Here is a 20,763-nt window from a genome sequence, read left to right on the forward strand (position 1 = left end):
ATCCGTTTATTATTTCACTGTCCTCCTCTCTATTATAATGCAGTTGAATACACCACAAAAGAGTCAATCTTTGTATAGATGAGGGTTAAATCAAGTTCTCTTGCAGCCTTTCTCCAAAAAAAGTAATCGAGTGTCCCCAGGGAGGTCTCAGTGAAATCTGAAGTAGGTAGAAGAAGGGAGGGGCGCACAGAAAGACCAGATCTTCGTGCAGTATATTATGGCAGCTTGAATGAACAACACTTATATACAAATGGGCACTCACTTGGTACAACCTCAATCAGTATGAGGTAAGATACTGGCGTGGAGGCTCTGTATAGCCTGAGGTAGTATCCAGAGTTGTTTCCCTCTGTCCAGTGTTGAAGTCTGCTTCCCCTTTAAGACAGGTCATTACTCTCTCCTTCTGTTCAAAGGACCTGTCCGTGTCTCCTGTATCCCCTTCTGTGAGATGACCGTATGTGCAGGGATTTGGGAGAGGGGCCGCTAACTAGCTGAGCAAACCAAATGGGTATTGAAAAGTTTTGCTTTATTACCGAAAACTACGTGTATCACACAAAAAACACACTGTTAATCACACTGTTAAACACTTATAAAACTGGTATTAACATTCCCAGTATTCCATAAAATCTATAATATAATACAACTTCAATATCGCTACTGCAATGTGCACTAAGCTGTATGGCTTGTTCGCAGAAGCTTAACCGCAAACAGCCTTGTTGCTTTTTGTGCCACACTGTCAGAGCGTAGAAGTGTCGGGGTGCGGAGCTATTGGTCGCTTCTTCAGAGGTGGGGCCGCCCCCCTACATCTATAAATTTATTCTTACAGGTCCTTAGTTAATTGAAAAACGGCCGCCATTTTGGTTTCTGGCAATCGCTGATCTATTGTGGGCGTCTCCCTTACACTGTGTTATATGAATGTTACTCACTTTGGATCACATTCTATCTATACATAGCTGTTTGCTATTGTTAAAAATTGTAATATTAAAAACTGATAATTCATCAAAACTGATACTTGATAAAACATATAACATTTTTTTTTGTATTATAGAATAGTTTATTTTATTGTATTTTATTTTAGGTAATTGTAGGTAATTTAATTAATTAATTTAATGATAGTGTAGTGTTAGGTTTAATTGTAACTTAAGTTAGGATTTATTTTACAGGTAATTTTGTATTTATTTTGACTAGGTAGCTATTATTAAATAGTTATTAACTATTTAATAGCTATTGTACCTAGTTAAAATAAATACAAAGTTGCCTGTAAAATAAATATAAATCATAAAATAGCTACAATGTAATTATTATTTATATTGTAGCTATATTAGGGTTTATTTTATAGGTAAGTATTTCGTTTTAAATAGGATTAATTTAGTTATTAATAGGAATATTATTTCGTTTCATTTAAATTATATTTAACTTAGGGGGGTGTTAGGGTTAGATTTAGGTTTAGGGGTTAATACATTTATTATAGTAGCGGCGACGTTGCGGGCGGGAGATTAGGGGTTAATAATTGTAGGTAGGTGGCGGCGATGTTAGGGAGGGCAGATTAGGGGTTAATACTATTTATTAGTGTTTGTGAGGCGGGAGTGCGGCGGTTTAGGGGTTAATACATTTATTATAGTGGCGGCGAGGTCCGGTCGGCAGATTAGGGGTTAATAAGTGTAGGTAAGGTAGCGGTGATGTTGGGGGGGGCAGATTAGGGGTTAATAAATATAATATAGGGGTCGGCAGTGTTAGGGGCAGCAGATTAGGGGTTCATAGGTATAATGTAGGTTGTGGCGGTGTTCGGATCGGCAGATTAGGGGTTAATAATATAATGCAGGTGTCAGCGATAGCGGGGGCGGCAGATTAGGGGTTAATAAGTGTAAGGTTAGGGGTGTTTAGACTCAGGGTTCGTGTTAGGTGTAGACTTAGAGAGTGTTTCCCCATAGGAAACAATGGGGCTGCGTTAGGAGCTGAACGCTGCTTTTTTGCAGGTGTTAGGTTTTTTTCAGCCCAAAATGCCCCATTGTTTCCTATGGGGATATTGTGCACAAGCACGTTTTCCCAGCTTACTGCTACCGTAAGCAACGCTGGTATTGAAGGTTGAAGTGGAGCTAAATTAGGCTCAACGCACCATTTTTTGAGCCTAACGTAGCCCCTCAGACAACTCTAAATACCAGCGTTGTTGGAAGGGTGCGTTGGGAAAAAAAAAACGTTAGCTAAGTGGGTTTTTACCGACAAAAGTCTAAATCTAGAGGATAGTCAGCTAAGACCTAAATCTATTTTTTTTTCCTGCGCAATCTCAGGGCAAATATATTACTCAGTTTAAGGATGTGGTCCTACAGGAGTGCTCTGATATGTGTAAAAACTTTAAATTAAGAAAACATAATTTGAGCCAAAAAGAAAAATAAATCCTTGATGCTCTTAAAAAGAATGAGAATATCATCATAAAAAAGGCAGACAAAGGTGGAGGAATTGTCATTCAGGATAGGGTAGATTATTTAGATATTTAATTTATTATTAGATAAGAATACATATAAAATGTTAACTGGGGATCCAACTAACCATTTCTTGATGCAATATGCTGAACTTATAAATAGAGGGAAGCAGGATAATGTACTCAATATAAAAGAGTGGAGATTTTTGGCAAATGATGAACCAAGCATAGCGGTGTTCTATCATTTGCCAAAAATCCACAAAAGTTTACAATGTCCTCCAGGGAGGCCAATAATATCTGGCATTGATTCCCTAACAGCATGCCTATCTGAATATGTTGACACATTTCTAAAACCCATAGTAATAGAATTAAAGTCTTATCTAAGAGACACCCCCCATTTATTAGTAATAATCGGAGACATTCTGTGGAAATCTACATACAGATGGGCAACTTTGGATGTCACCGCACTGTATACCTCTATTCCTCATGGCGAAGGTATCAGAGCGGTTCAACACTTTTTGGAAAATAGTATACAGTGTGTTGAGATACAAAATCAGTTCATCCTAGATTCTATTAAAATTGTCCTGGAGAAGAATTATTTCCTTTTCCAGAACAAATTTTATTTAAAAACTAATGGGACCGCAATGGGGACTAAATTTGCACCCAACTTTGCAAACCTGTACATGGGTTTTTTTGAGGAAAAGATGATTTACAATAAAGATGGTTATAAGAATACAAATATAATAATGTGGAGGCGATTTATAGATGATATTCTGATCATCTGGGAGGGAGACAATCCCAGTTGGTCAGAATTCACAGACAATCTGAACTCTAATGGCTTCAATCTGAAATTTACGAATATTGAAGTATATAGGAACAACAAAACACTCTCAAAATATGTTTAGAACATATTAAAAACATTGGGGCAGGTACATTAAAGACCCCACTCATTAAACATTTTAAAGAACACCACAAGAGCGATCCATCGCAGTTTTATTTTAAAGCAATAGAACAGGTACAGGTAGGACCTAGGGGAGGCAGCAGATTACTAGCACTAAGAAAGAGAGAAACTTTCTGGATTCATGCTCTAGGAAGCCTGAAGCCGCTGGGGCTAAACAAAGATATTGATCTAGTTGCATTCCTCTAAATATAAGGAGGAAAAGGCAAAACAGTACCACTGAGTGTATATATATATATATATATATATATATATATATATATATATATATATATATATATATATATATATATACATCTGTGTATACATGTATGTATGTGGTCATACATGTATATACATGGGTGCATGTATGTGTGTGTGTATATATATATATATATATATATATATATATATATATATATATTTGTGTGTGTAAAAGTTTTGGAATAAATTTTAAATGGTTATGAAATGATTTTAAAATAATCTTTAAAATAATCTTCATGGATTTTTTGAGAAATGGATAAAATAAAAGGTTCTTCATGCACACAGTGGTACTGCATTTTAAGGTCAAATAAGTAAAAAAAAAAACCTATTAGATTCAAATACAGAAATAGTTTTTATTATAAGAGGAACTGTATATCTATACAGTCTTAAGTCTCTTACAGTGTTAATTTTGACGGCAAATTTCAATTTAGTCTTAGTTTTAGTCTTTTGACTAAAATGCCGTTTTAGTTTTAGTCGTCTTTTAGTCATCTGAATTGTTTTAGTTTTAGTTTAGTTTTAGTCGACTGAATCTCCAGTAGATTTTAGTCGACTAAATCTCCAGTATATTTTAGTCGACTAAAATCTAAGGGGTTTAGTTAAAGTGTAATGCATTATTTAAGCATTTATCTATAATTTGCAAACTGATTATATACTCAAGGGGTAAACATAACACCTGTTAATATTTATGGTATTAAGGTTTAAACATGCAATACAGACACAGATTTAGCCGTTGTGATAGGTAACATCTTTATTAAACTTACAATTAAATAAAACAAACAGACGTACAACTTTAAAATATAAAAAAACAAAACTGTATTGGCTGTATTGAACATATTACCCAATATAAAAACTTTAACAGTTCTCTGTTAATAATTAAAACAAGAATCAAATAACTCAACACAGCAAAAAGTTTCTGCAGCTAGCACAGGCACAGCATAACTTAAACCATTATTTGTGGGTTATGCTTATTTCTATAGGAAGAATCAATTGATTGTTCACAGATTTGAAAAATTTTCGGCAACGATATTAGCACTGCTCTGGAACTTCCAAACTCATTATATAGTCCTGGAGTAAAGGTTTATTAACCTGTTTTTATTTATGGTATTAAGGTTTGAACATGCAATACAAATTTAACAGATTTAACTGTTGTGGTATATAACATGTCTTTATATATCTTAAAATTTAATAAAATTAAGTTTTGTAAATTTTACAAAAGAGCAGTAATTGGATATGGATTGATTATAACACCTTGCATAAAATGTTTTTGTCAGCAAATTTTGATTTAGTTTTAGTCATAGTCTTTTGACTAAAATGTCATTTTAGTTTTAGTCGTATTATAGTCATCAGAATTTCTTTAGTTTTATAGTCATTTTAGTCTAGTTTTAGTCGACGAAATTAACACTGGTCTCTTAATGGGAACATTTTAGTTGCTTAATATGAACTTAGTGAGTATAGGCTAAAATTATTGATCCCCTTTATACACTCGGAGATAGAGCTAAAACCTATATCTTTTTATTTATATTCATCAACTAATTATTCATTCATTGGCATAGTTAGATGAGGTTTTTAATATATTTATAAATTTTTATGGATTAAATATATATATATATATATATATATACTGTATATAGATAAATAAAAAAGACTAATTAAATCTAACATAACGTTTTAACAATAATATATATATATATATATATATATATATATATATATATATATATATATATATATATATATATATGTTTTATCAAGTATCAGTTTTTATGAATTATCAGTTTTTAATATTACAATTTTTAACAATAGCAAACAGCTATGTATAGATAGAATGTGATCCAAAGTGAGTAACACTCGTATAACACAGTGTAAGGGAGATGCCCACAATAGATCAGCGATTGCCAGAAACCAAAATGGCGGCCATTTTTCAATTAACTAAGGACCTGTACGAATAAATTTAGAGATGTAGGGGGGCGGCCCCACCTCTGAAGAAGCGACCAATAACGCCGCGAAACGTGTCAGGCTCGGCACCCCGACACTTCTACGCTCTGACAGTGTGGCACAAAAAGCAACAAGGCTGTTTGCGGTTAAGCTTCTGCGAACAAGCCATACAGCTTAGTGCACATTGCAGTAGCGATATTGAAGTTGTATTATATTATAGATTTTATGGAATACTGGGAATGTTAATACCAGTTTAACAGTGTGATTAACAGTGTGTTTTTTGTGTGATACACGCCGTTTTCAGTAATAAAGCAAAACTTTTCAATACCCATTTGGTTTGCTCAGCTAGTTAGCGCCCCCTCTCCCAAACCCCTGCACATACTGTCATCTCACAGAAGGGGATACAGGAGACACGGACAGGTCCTTTGAACAGATGGAGAGAGTAATAACCTGTCTTAAAGGGGAAGCAGACTTCAACACTGGACAGAGGGAAACAACTCTGGATACTACCTCAGGCTATACAGAGCCTCCATGCCAGTATCTTACCTCATACTGATTGAGGTTGTACCAAGTGAGTGCCCATTTGTATATAAGTGTTGTTCATTCAAGCTGCCATAATATACTGCACCAAGATCTGGTCTTTCTGTGCGCTCCTCCCTTCTACACACACATATATATATATATATCTTTATTTGCACACAGGAGTCTGAAGAGGGGGTTACTTCCCGAAGATGTTAACTCACCCTTAATACATTTTTTATGGAACACGGCGAGTGCATCTTTTTTTGGCTAAATACTGGATATAATCTGGATTGCACCCCGAACATTGAAAAAACTGAACAGTGAGTGCTGATACTTGAGATACACTATATGTATATATACAAAAAATGGCCTGGATGGCGCTTATATACAAATATAATAAAATTGGGCAAATAGAATAGATATTAATAATAATGATGTAAAAATAGACTTTAAATTATATATGCATAGCCTAGATATGTATACATATATTAGAACAATACACAATTCATATGTATTACAACAGAAAAATAGTCCATGTGACATATAAGATGATGTAAACATCTTCTCCTAAATGTTTTCATTCATGTAATTGGCAAGAGTCCATGAGCTAGTGATGTATGGGATATACATTCCTACCAGGAGGGGCAAAGTTTCCCAAACCTCAAAATGCCTATAAATACACCCCCCCACCACGCCCACAATTCAGTTTTACAAAATTTGCCTCCTATGGAGGTGGTGAAGTAGGTTTGTGCTGGATTTCTACGTTGATATGCGCTTCGCAGCATGCTGAAGCCCGGTTTTCCTCTCAGAGTGCAGTGAATGACAGAGGGATGTGAAGGGAGTATTGCCTATTGAATGCTATGGTCATCCTATCGGGGATCTATTTCATAGGTTCTCTGTTATCGATCGTAGAGATTCTTCTCCTACCTCCTTTTTCAGATCGACGATATACTCTTATATACCATTACCTCTGCTGATTCTCGTTTCAGTACTGGTTTGGCTATCTACTATATGTAGATGAGTGTCTTTTGGTAAGTATGTCTTATTTTATTTATGACACTCTCAGCTGTGGTTTGGCACTTTATATGTAAAGTTCTAAATATATGTTTTATACTTATATTTGCCATGATTCAGGTTAATCAGTATTTTTCCTTCTTACAGACTGTCAGTTTCATTTTTGGGAAATGCATATGAATAAAAAAATTTCTTGCCTGAATATTTTTCAATTTGACTTTTCTTTCTAAATTGCGGGCTGTTAGGCTCGCGGGTGCAAAAAAATGCTAGAATTTATTGCGTCATTTTTGGCGTGAGACTTTTTTGGTGCGAGAATTACGTTTGTTGACGTTAATGACGTCTTTTCCGGTGTCGTAGTTGATGCCGAGAGTTTTCACGTAGTTGCATCATCTATGACGCTCGTGTTTGTTGCAGACGTTTTTGGCGCCAAAACAATTTTGTCAATTCTGGGCGTCATACTTGGCGCCAGTTTTTTTTGACATTATTTAAGTCTTTGTTTCTGGTTATCCAGAGGCTTATTCTGTTTGCATTTCTTCCCATTCCTGAAACTGTCATTTAAGGAATTTGATAATTTTGCTTTATATGTTGTTTTTTTCTATTACATATTGCAAGATGTCACAATCTGACCCTGTAACAGAATCTACTTCTGGAATGCTGCTGCCTGATGTCGGTTCTACCAAAGCTAAGTGCATTTGTTGTAAACTTGTGGTAACTGTTCCTCCGGCTGTAGTTTGTGTTAGTTATCATGATAAACTTTCAAAAGCAGACAATATTTCCATTAGTAATAATTCCTTACCTGTTGTTGTTCCTTCAACATCTAATGTTCAGGATATTCCTGTTAATGTAAGAGAATTTGTTTCTAATTCTATTCAGAAGGCCCTGTCTGTTATACCACCTTCTAATAAACGTAAAAGTCTTTTAAAACTTCTTATAAATTAGATGAATTTTTAAATGACTGCCAACATTCTGATTTATCTATCTCTGATGAGGATCTATCTGGTTCAGAAGATTCTGCCTCAGATATTGACACTGACAAATCTTCATATTTATTTAAGATGGAGTTTATTCGTTCTTTACTAAAAGATGTGTTGATTGCATTAGATATGGAGGAGTCTAGTCCTCTTGATATCAAAACCAGTAAATGTTTAAATTCAGTTTTTTAACCTCATGTAGTTATTCCAGGGGGTTTTCCAGTTCCTGATGCTATTTCAGATGTAATTTCTAGGGAATGGAATAGTTTGGGTACTTCATTTACTCCTTCTTTAAGGTTTAAGAGACTGTACCCTTTGCCGGCTGATAGATTGGAGTTTTGGGAAAAAATCCCCAAAGTTGATGGGGCTATCTATACTCTTGCTAAACGTACTACTATTCCTACGGCAGGAGGATAGGAAGCTTGAATCTTTTCTAAGGAAGGCTTATTTATGTTCAGGTAATCTTCTTAGGCCTGCTATTTGTTTGGCTGATGTTGCTGCAGCTTCAACTTTTTGGTTGGAGGCTTTAGCGCAACAAGTACCAGATCATAATGTGTATAGCATTGTTAAGCTTCTTCAGCATGCTAATAATTTAATTTGTGATGCCATTTTTGATATCATTAGAATTGATGTTCGGTATATGTCTTTAGCTATTTTAGCTAGAAGAGCTTTATGGCTTAAATCTTTGAATGCAGATATGACTTCTAAGTCAACGTTGCTATCTCTTTCTTTCCAAGGTAATAAATTATTTGGTTCTCAGTTGGATTCTATCATTTCAACTGTCACTGGGGGGAAGGGAGCTTTTTTGCCTCAGGATTAAAAATCTAAGGGTAAATTTAGGGCTGCTAACCGTTTTCGTTCCTTTCGTCAGAATAAGGAACAGAAGCCTAACCCTTCCCCTAAAGGAACGGCTTCCAATTGGAAGCCTTCTCCAGTCTGGAAAAAATCCAAGCCTTTTAGAAAATCAAAACCAGCCCCCAAGTCCGCATGAAGGTGCGGCCCTCATTCCAGCACAGCTGGTAGGGGGCAGATTATGATTTTTCAAAGATGTTTGGATAAATTCAATTCAAAATCATTGGATTCAGAACATTGTTTCTCAAGGGTACAGAATAGGTTTCAAGGTAAGGCCGCCTGTGAGAAGGTTCTTTCTCTCACGCATTCCAGTGAACCCAGTAAAGGCTCAGGCTTTCCTGAAATGTGTTTCAGACCTGGAGTCATCTGGGGTAATTGTGCCAGTTCCATATCTGGAACGGGGTCTGGGGTTTTATTCAAATCTGGAATGTGGAGACAGGAAAGAGAGAGCGCCTAATAGTGCAATATTGTACTAGCGAATCAGGAACAAGAACAATGACAGTAACATTGGAAAAGTACTCACAAAAGAGTTGGCACTCACAAGTAGTGCATACGGGCAGGCTGATTGGATATAACAACCACCAATGAACTAACACAATACATCTAACATTGGTGGTTGTTCATTGGTGGTTGTTATATCCAATCACGATTGTTTAGAGTATTTTTAAAGCCTGGCTTTTGGCTATACCCTTCATATTACCTGATGAAACGGCCAGAGAGCTTAACGGCCGAGAAACGCGTTGTTTGCTCTTTAAATGAATGTTCTATTTTTTATTCCAATACATCTGACTTTGCTGTGAGTGCTTTTAAGCTATCACCCCTCTTTTCACAAACATTGGTTTTTTTTCTAAGTCATACGGACTGTCTGTTGTTAAAACATTGTACCGCTTCAACACACGCTGTGTGTTTGGAGATTCCCAACACCTGCTAAGCTGACTAATTGGGACTGCAGATGTATCTACAACACACACATTCTGTGTGCAGAGGAATTCCCTTTACCGCAGCTTTTGATTGGGACCGCTGACGTACCTACAATACACACATCCTGTGTACAAAGAAATCCTTTTTTACTTCAGCATTCACAATACCTATCCGAGGTGGATCTTGTAGGATAGATCCCCCAGCGTACTGACTGCTGTAAAAGGTCAGCCTGCCCGTATGCACTACTTGTGAGTGCCAACTCTTTTGTGAGTACTTTTCCAATGTTACTGTCATTGTTCTTGTTCCTGATTCGCTAGTACAATATTGCACTATTAGGCGCTCTCTCTTTCCTGTCTCCACATTCCAGATTATCCGATTCACCACCGGTTTTGGAGAGAAGCAGCCTCTAACTTATATGGATTGGTTCAGTGTCCGTTTTATCCGATAACAGTCTTCATAACGTTGACCAAACCGGCAACTATTTAACAGAACGGTCTGTGCAAGGGAATTTTCACATTTTCATTAAGACTTCCTTTCGAACTGTTGTTATTACATTTTTATTTTTATTTTTTAGACACTTTTCTGAATTGCTTTTTATATTACATTTGCCATTTTGTTTTATTAACTTCTTTTTTGTGCCCATATGGTTATATTTGAATCCTATTTTACCGTAGTTTGAGTAATTTGTTGCTTATTGAGAGAACTTATTATCACACACTTATACAGACTAGATACGTTTTTAGCCAACACATTGTGGTTTTTACACTGTATTCACTTGATATATTTGATTTTTATATTACCAGTGATATTAGGGCATCTATACAGTATTATTTGCACATTCTGGTTCTATTACGATTTTTTTTGGTATACCATCACACACTTGTATAGATTAGACACAGCTTCTGCCAACACCTAGTAATCTAATTATTTTATTCACCAGATACATTTCACGTTTACTACACAAGTCACTCCTAGTGCACTTACACAATACCATTAGCCCTTTCCGGTTCTAACACATTTTTATGTTGAACATTTTTTTACCCACTGATCTAGTTTTAACTTTCATATCACTGATTAAGTTTCAATTTTCGATTATAGCACACGCGCTTTTCTTATATTAGTTGACCATCATCCTTTCAGCCCACCCTATTGTATGCTCCTTGCATACTTTTAAACACTTTATTCAAATCTGTTCATTGTACCAAAGAAAGAGAATTCTTTCAGACCAGTTCTGGATCTAAAAATTTTGAATCATTATGTAAGAATACCAACATTCAAGATGGTGACTATAAGGACTATTTTGCCTTTTGTTCTGCAAGGGCATTATATATCCACAATAGACTTACAGGATGCTTATCTTCATATTCCAAATCATCCAGATCACTATCAGTTCCTGAGATTCTCTTTTCTAGACAAGCATTACCAATTTGTTGCTCTTCCTTTTGGCCTTGCAACAGCTCCAAGGATCTTCTCAAAGGTTCTCGGTGCCCTTCTCTCTGTAATCAGAGAGCAGGGTATTGCGGTGTTTCCTTATTTGGACGATATCTTGGTACTTGCTCAGTCTTTACATTCTGCAGAATCTCACACGAATCAACTTGTGTTGTTTCTTCAAAAACATGGTTGGAGGATCAATTTACCAAAAAGTTCCTTGATTCCTCAGACAAGGGTAACATTTTTGGGATTCCAAATAGATTCAGTATACATGACTTTGTCTCTAACATACAAAAGACGTCTGAAATTGGTTTCAGCTTGTCGGAAACTTCAGTCTCAATCATTCCCTTCAGTAGCTTTGTGCATGGAAGTTTTAGGTCTCATGACTGCAGCATCGGACGCGATCCCCTTTGCTCGTTTTCACATGAGACCTCTTCAGCTTTGTATGCTGAACCTTTGGTGCAGAGATTATACAAATATATCACAATTGATATCCTTAAATCCCAATACTCGACTATCTCTGACTTGGTGGTTAAATAACCACTGTTTAGTTCAAGGGGCCTCTTTTCTTCGTCCAACCTGGACTGTGATTTCAACAGATGCGAGTCTTTCAGGTTGGGGAACTGTCTGGGGATATCTGACAGTGCAGGGGGTTTGGAAATCACAATAGGCGAGATTACCAATCAATATTTTGGAACTCCGTGCGATTTTCAGAGCTCTTCAGTTCTGGCCTCTTCTGAAGAGAGAATAATTTATTTGTTTTCAGACAGACAATGTCACAACCGTGGCGTATGTCAATCATCAAGGTGGGACTCACAGTCCTCAGGCTATGAAAGAAGTATCTCGGATACTTGCATGGGCGGAATCCAGCTCCTGTCTAATCTCTGTGGTTCATATCCCAGGTATAGACAATTGGGAAGCGGATTATCTCAGTCGCCAGACTTTACATCCGGGAGAATGGTCTCTTCACCCAGATGTGTTTCTTCAGATTGTTCAGATGTGGGGGCTTCCAGAAATAGATCTGATGGCTTCTCATCTAAACAGGAAACTTCCCAGGTATCTGTCCAGATCCAGGGATCCTCAGGAGGAAGCAGTGGATGCGTTGTCACTTCCTTGGAATTATCAACCTGCTTATATCTTTCCGCCTCTAGTTCTTCTTCCAAGAGTGATTTCCAAAATCCTAATGAAACGTTCGTTTGTTCTGCTGGTGGCTCCAGCATGGCCACACAGGTTTTGGTATGCGGATCTTGTTCGGATGTCCAGTTGCCAACCTTGGCCACTTCCGTTAAGGTCAGACCTTCTATCTCAAGGTCCGTTTTTCCATCAGGATCTCAAATCATTAAATTTGAAGATATGGAGATTGAACGCTTAGTTCTTAATCATAGAGGTTTCTCTGACTCAGTGATCAATACTATGTTGCAGGCTCGTAAATCTGTGTCTATAAAGATTTATTACCGGGTTTGGAAGACTTAAATTTCATGGTGTTCCTCTCATAATTTCTCTTGGCATTCTTTTAGAATTCCTAGAATTTTACAGTTTCTTCAGGATGGTTTGGATAAGGGTTTGTCTGCAAGTTCCTTGAAAGGACAAATCTCTGCTCTTTCTGTTCTGTTTCACAGAAAAATTGCTAATCTTCCTTACATTCGTTGTTTTGTACAGGCTTTGGTTCATATCAAGCCTGTCATTAAGTCAATCTCTCCTCCTTGGAGTCTTAATTTGGTTTTGAGAGCTTTACAGGCTCCTCCGATTGAGCCTATGCATTCTCTGGATATTAAGTTACTTTATTGGAAAGTATTGTTTCTTTTGGCTATCTCTTCTGCTAGAAGAGTTTCTGAATTATCTGCTCTTTCTTGTGAGTCTCCTTTTCTGATTTTTCATCAGGATAAGGCGGTTTTGCGGACTTCATTTGAATTTTTACCTAAGGTTGTGAATTCCAACAACATTAGTAGAGTAATTGTTGTCCCTTCGTTGTGTCCTAATCCTAAGAATTCTTTGGAAAAATCTTTGCATTCTTTGGATGTGGTTAGAGCTTTGAAATATTATGTTGAAGCTACTAAAGATTTCAGAAAGACTTCTAGTCTATTTGTTATCTTTTCTGGTCCTAAGAAAGGTCAGAAAGCTTCTGCTATTTCTTTGGCTTCTTGGTTAAAATGTTTGATTCATCATGCTTATGTAGAGTCGGGTAAATCCCCGCCTCAGAGGATTACGGCTCATTCTACTAGGTCAGTTTCTACTTCCTGGGCTTTTAAGAATGAAGCTTCTGTTGATCAGATTTGCAAAGCAGCAACTTGGTCTTCTTTGCATACTTTTACTAAATTCTACCATTTTGATGTTTTTTCTTCTTCAGAAGCAGTTTTTGGTAGAAAAGTACTTCAGGCAGCTGTTTCAGTTTGATTCTTCTGCTTATATTTTCAGGTTTTTTCATTATAACGATTAAAACTTTTGATTTGGGTTGTGGATTATTTTTTCAGTGGAATTGGCTGTCTTTATTTTTATCCCTCCCTCTCTAGTGACTCTTGCGTGGAGTTCCACATCTTGGGTATTTGCTATCCCATACATCACTAGCTCATGGACTCTTGCCAATTACATGAAAGAAAACATAATTTATGTAAGAACTTACCTGATAAATTAATTTCTTTCATATTGGCAAGAGTCCATGAGGCCCACCCTTTTTTTGTGGTGGTTATGGTTTTTTTGTATAAAGCACAATTATTCCAATTCCTTATTGATGCTTTCGCTCCTTCTTATCACCCCACTTCTTGGCTATTCGTTAAACTGAATTGTGGGCGTGGTGGGGTGTATTTATAGGCATTTTGAGGTTTGGGAAACTTTGCCCTCCTGGTAGGAATGTATATCCCATACGTCACTAGCTCATGGACTCTTGCCAATATGAAAGAAATTAATTTATCAGGTAAGTTCTTACATAAATTATGCTTTTCATTATTTAAATAGAACATTTAATTTTCAACAACTTTCCAATTTACTTCTATTATATATGCTGCATTCTCTAGATATCCTTTATTGAAGTAGCAGCAATACGATACTGGGAGCTAGCTGAGCACATAAGGTGAGCCAACGACAAGAGGCTTGTATGTGCCATTAATCAGCAGCTAGCGCACCATAGTGCATTATATGCTTTGTCACAAAGGTCCCCAGGGGAATAAAGCAGATTTGATAATAGAAGGAAATTGGAAAGTTGTTTAAATTTGAATAATAAAAGTGTAATTGTGACTTTGCTGTCCCTTTAATTTGTTTCTAATTACTTGTTTTACCGGTGTATAAAATAGTATAAAGTGTATGGGAAATGTCACCTTTAGCTTTATTTTTATATAAAATAACTGTTTGCTGTTTGTAATTTATTTTCATTATTAAATTGTACACAGCCTTTTAAATGACCTGAGGCTCCGGCCCCTACTTAGCATATGCAGGAGATCACATTATATAAACATATGAGTCTGTTATTGGCTGATAGCTGTCACATGGTACAGAGGCAGAACTACATTTATCAGAAAACAATCTACTGCTCTTTTTAATTCATAGTAAGTTTTATTGCATTGTATTTTTATTATGCACCTGTTAATTTTTTAATTCTATGTGTTATAGTCCTTTTATATGGACTGAACTTGTAAAAAAAAAATCTCATTATGTTATCACTCTATGTAAACACAAATTCTTCCTTTTCTTTTCTATATCTAAGATAGCATTTGAAATTAACATTTTAGTGCCTATCTCTCTCATACTCCATTGCATTGTGATTTAAGACAACTCAGTATTGACCAAGAGAAGTTAAAGGACTGGGGTGGAGCACATGACAAAATGTCTGACAGTGAGAATTAGTAGGGAGTACAATACCAATACTGCAGTATCTAATATCCTTATATTTAAACAAATGATATTTAATATTTATTTCAGGATAAAATATTGTTTCATATAAATGACAGAAAATAAAGATTATAATATATTTGTAAAGTTGTGATATGGCCCCTCTCATAAATAGATTTTCTACCATTATGTTGTATAGATCTGGGAAGATTCATAGTTAAAGGGATAGTAAACACCCAAAATGTTATCGTTTAAAAAGATAGATAATCACTTTATTTACCATTCTCCAGTTTTGCATAACCAACACTGTTATAGAATTATACTTTTTACCTCTGTAATTACCTTGTATCTAATCTTCTGCAGACTGCCTCCGTATTTTAGATCTTTTGACAAACTGGCATTTCAGGCAATTAGTGCTGACTCTTAAATAACTCCACATGCATGAGCACAATGTTATTTATATGAAACACATGAACCAACACCCTCTAGCAGTGAAAAAATGTCAAATGCATTTAGATAAGAGGCAGCCTTCTAGGGCTTAGAAATTGGCATAGGAGCCTAATAGGATTAGCTTTCAACTAAGATTACCAAGAGAACAAAGCAAATTTGATGATAAAAGTAAATGAGAAAGTTGTTTAATATTACATGCCCTATCTGAATCATGAAGATTAATTTGGACTTTAATATTCCTTTAAATGGCAATTATAACCCACACAGTGTTAACTGTACTAAATGCGTGTGCTGAATCAATAGCACATACGTAATAACCTAAACAGCTGATCTGTATCACATGAATTGTTATGTGTGCCTTTAATTATACCATACGTACAGTTAATCAGAACCATTATTTATTATTATCTGTCTAAAGCATTTAATATACTTTTTACAGACACGGCCAGAGCACTGAGAGATATCAGGTATTGATGTAACTGGAGTGAATAAGGAACCTTCTTCCTGAGCACAGACATTGCAGCCTGTTATCAGCATGAACTCATATGTGTTAGGTGAGTAAAATAGATATTATGCTGACTTTAATTACTAGAAAAATAAAATAGATCACTCATTAAACAAATATAAACTATTATATTTATATCTGCATCTTTTGAGAACATTTGTGTCAGTAACCGTTATAAAGAAGGAGCAACTCCCATTGGGATAAGAAGGAGGGTAAAAAATACAACTCCCCCTCTGTCCTTTTAGACAGATCATGTCTAACTGCCTAACCTCACCCCCAGACTTCTGTACTCAGTACACCTGCAACTCCACCTCCCCCTGCCCTGACCTCGCTCATGGAACACCCATAACTGCACTTTAATGACTACCTTGTTCCCAGTGAGTGTTCCCCACCCCAGAACCACCCCTGATTTGTGTGCTTAAATTTTGCAGTAAATATTATTAAACTAATAAAGTTTTTGGCTGTTTATATAAATTAAACAACCACAGCTGAAAGCTTAAAAGTATTGTAAAATCACTGCTTCTTACCCTTTCAAAACATCTCAAACTGATTATTAGTCTGTGATAATTAAGACATCATATTCTCACCCAACTTGTTGAGCATGAGTCGGGCAGGGCTGTATGTGCACTTGCCTGTGCAATGTTAAATGAGGATGGTGGATGCCCAGAATACAGATGTACTTGTTCCCTGGCTGAGAAAATTATGCAACATTCTTTGTCGTCATTCTTTAATTTGTGATTTACACGTAAATAAATTTAAAAATAAACACAAAACAGAAGACATTTTGTTGCGTATAAAAGAATAATATGATTTTGTATTAAGATGGATTATATTATAAAGAATAAATATTATTTGTCTTTATTTCATTTCTTTTTTATGTAGAGAAACATGTTAAAAGTTCAGCTGCATCCTTCACTACAGGAAGCATCAGAAAGATACCACAGACTCCATCATTTTTAGACACTAATGACTATTCACAAATATTTGGGAAATCACAGCAGATATTTAAAGAAGATGGTGAATTCTCAGGAACTGGGCAGCAATCATTATGTACAGAGAGTAATTTAGTCATCAAACAAGAGGACAAGATTTATGCCTTATCTAGTGAAATGATTATCCTAGAGGATAAACCACAAACATTTACCAAGCTTTCAAAAAATTTGAAAGAAGAGAAAAGTCTACAGTCTAACCAAATGATTCATACAAAGGAGAAACCTTTCAAATGTACAGAATGTGAGAAAAGCTTTAGATGTAACTCTTGTCTCCTAGAACACCACAAAATTCACACAGGTGAGAAGCCAAACACATGTCCTGAGTGTGGAAAAGGTTTTACACAAATGACAAAACTTATAGCTCATGAAAGGACCCACACAGGGGAGAAACCATTTAACTGTACAGAGTGTGAAAAAAGTTTTACACTAAAGAGTAGTCTGAAAACTCATGAAAGGATTCACACAGGAGTAAAGCCTTGCACATGTACAGAGTGTGGAAAAAGTTTTACACAAAATAGTAGTCTGAAAAAGCATGAACGGATTCACACAGGAGAAAAGTCTTTCACATGTACAGAGTGTGGAAAATGTTTTACACAAAAGAGTAGTCTGAAATATCATGAAAGGAGTCACACAGGGAAAAAGCCTTTCACATGTACAGAGTGTGGAAAAAGGTTTACATATATGATTAATCTGAAAACTCATGAAAGGAGTCACACAGGAGAAAAGCCGTTCACATGTACAGAGTGTGGAAAAAGTTTTACACAAATAAATAATCTGAAAACTCATGAAATGATTCACACAGGAGAAAAACCTTTCACATGTACAGAGTGTGGAAAAAGTTTTACACAAATAAATAATCTGAAATATCATGAAAGGAGTCACACAGGGAAAAAACCTTTCACATGTACAGAGTGTGGAAAAAGTTTTACATATATGAGTAATCTGAAAACTCATGAAAGGAGTCACACAGGAGAAAAGCCTTTTACATGTACAGAATGTGGAAAAAGCTTTACATATATGAGTAATCTGAAAACTCATAAAAGGAGTCACACAGGAGAAAAGCCTTTCACATGCACAGAGTGTGGAAAAAGTTTTGCACAAATAAATAGTCTGAAATATCATGAAAGGAGTCACACAGGAGAAAAGCCTTTCACATGTACAGAGTGTGGAAAAAGTTTTACTGATAAGGGTAATCTGAGAAAACATGAAAGTATTCACAAGGGAAGAAACCTTTCACATGTTTAGAAAGTGGCAAAAAGATTTTTATTGAAGTCAGGTATCACAAAACACCAAATATTTACACACAAATACATTTTATATACACAGTGTACAAACCTCTTTACAATTATCCTAAAGAGTACAAACTCTCTAAATAGAAGCATAAAAAATGATCCTATTGTAAATAATACTTTCTTAATCCCAGTTATAAAAGCCCCAGATTAGAAGAGCTCTTTTGCTGTCCTTTGTTCCTCTGTATATGTGCACCTCAGTTTCTCTTTTATAAATGTGATAGAATCCAAACACCAAACAGGAATATACAGATCTGTCCTCATACTGACCAGTTTACACAACCATTCACCACCAAAGCACCCCAGTGTTGTTTATTAATATTGTACAGGGAAAATGTGTATTTTCCTTGTTTATTAACCCCTTAATGACCACAATGTACTCTGTATGTCACTGGTCGTTAACGGTTTTTCCAGGACATAATAGCACAAGTTTAGCAAGAACACACTATTAATGCACTCCCTCCAGCAGGCTTTGTGGAATAGAGCAGTCTCAACGCTGGTGGCAAGACCGCGCTATAAAACAATCAAGTCCCAAAAAAAGGCCAGTGACATACAGGGTACGTCGCTGGTCCTTAAGGGGATAATATGCCAATGTTGTAATGAAAACAATTATATTTACAGAATAAAGAGTCTTTATATGAATAGAGTGTTAGAGAATTATATAATATATATATGTATTAATGATTGACATCTGGGAGATATATTTATTGTGCACATCAGATGGATAAACCTTTTCTTATAGCAATAGATGCTTAGCATTGTACATGTTATATGCCAGAGGAATTACTGATGGGAAACTGATTTTATTACATGAGACACAATAACAGTAACATACGTGATCACAATCAGTTTAATTTAAATGGCTACTATAACTAAAGGGGACATTATATATCTGATAAATCCCTTTGTATCAAGAGCACAAGTGTTAGGTATATTTATACCATTGTGTGCATATATCATTTAATGCTGCGGTTGAGTATATAATCAGAATAAAAGGAAGTCCACAGTACTCCAATATATCTTACAGCAATTTATTAGTGAGAAAAAACAGCGACGTTTCGGGGTCACAGCCCCTTGCTCATGCCGTGACCCCAAAACATTGCTGTTTTTTCTCACTAATAAATTGCCATAAGATATTTTGGAGTGCTGTGGACTTCCTTTTATCCTGTTGATGTTTTGGGGATTCAGCAGTGTCCTCTGTCTACATGTGCACCCCTCTACAGTTGTGCTGAACCCCCTCTGAGGAAGCGTTCTTGTAAAACGTGCGTAAGGGTTTACCAGGAGAAGCTCTGTCTCTCCCTCTTTTGAATTTGCTAAACAGGATAATTTAATCCACACAAAATTATTATATTATTGACGCTCAGCAGTGCAGATTTGTAGTGTAATATTAAATAGGGGCTTAGCTGATAGTTTTCTCTCTGCTGCTGCTGTCTAATCATTTATTTGTGATAATCGTATATTGTTCAACCATCCTGGTTTAAGTGTTTTTAAATATAGCCACGTTGTATGTATGAGTGAAACACATATAAATAATGATTTAGTATGAATGGGATTATTACTATGTAATATAATCTTCTGATTGTTTAATGTAAGAAGTAGTGTATTATTCCTCACACAGAGTAAAGCAATCTTGTGTTCTTTGTATGCTATATTACAATTACCTGATAATTGTCATTTTACAATAATTTTTTTTTACTGTTCCTGCTGCATGATATAGAAAAAGTGCAGGAGGCTATTTGTAGCTTAATCTAAGGTAAGACTTTAAGATGACCAAGGTGTAGACTGTCCCTTTAAATTCATAGTGATATACAATCTGTGGTACAATAATAAACTGATCTAACATGTAAGAGCATCATTTGCCTTCATATCCTTTTAATTAATAACAGAGAAATTAATAAAAATTATATTCTAGGATTACTATTGTTGTATGTATTATGCAAATGATTGACATGTCAAAAATAAAATATTTAAAAATTGTATTCTAGATAATCAATATCTTGTTAGATTTGTCACAATGTTATCTTCATTAAACAAGGATTCACAACAAGATAGCACAAAGCTAGATCTGACTAAAGGGTCAGTAAACAGCTTGAGACTGTAACATAAACTAACTAATTATTCCTAGGAAAACAACTTTACCGTATACTTTTATTGTCTAATAGTATTGTTATATCAGCTGTGTGCCGGGATATTATCTGTGTGTCACAGACGTGCAGTGACTAATAATGCAATAAACACATAGAGGTAACTTCACTCACTCACTCACTCACTATTTAATGTCTAATAGTATTGTTATATCAGCTGTGTGCCGGGATATTATCTGTGTGTCACAAACGTACAGTGACTAATAATGCAATAAACACATAGAAATAACTTCAATCACTCACTATTTAATGTCTAATAGTATTGTTATATCAGCTGTGTGCCGGGATATTATCTGTG

At 35.6% G+C, this 20,763-nt stretch overlaps 1 protein-coding gene across 2 annotated transcripts in view; it reads left to right on the forward strand.

The window, feature by feature from the left end:
• Positions 1–19,358, forward strand: part of LOC128659743 (gastrula zinc finger protein XlCGF26.1-like) — a 26,636-nt gene extending 7,278 nt beyond the window's left edge. For both annotated transcript variants that reach the window (XM_053713322.1, XM_053713323.1), the window contains 2 exons: positions 15,975–16,089; positions 16,923–19,358. In XM_053713322.1, the coding sequence (XP_053569297.1) occupies positions 16,071–16,089; positions 16,923–18,277 (1,374 nt within the window). In that variant the 5' untranslated portion in view covers positions 15,975–16,070 and the 3' untranslated portion in view covers positions 18,278–19,358. The remainder of the gene's footprint in view (positions 1–15,974; positions 16,090–16,922) is intronic.
• The last annotated feature ends 1,405 nt before the right edge of the window (positions 19,359–20,763 follow it).

This window comes from Bombina bombina, chromosome 5, assembly GCF_027579735.1.
Source record: "Bombina bombina isolate aBomBom1 chromosome 5, aBomBom1.pri, whole genome shotgun sequence".
Lineage (NCBI taxonomy): Eukaryota > Metazoa > Chordata > Amphibia > Anura > Bombinatoridae > Bombina > Bombina bombina.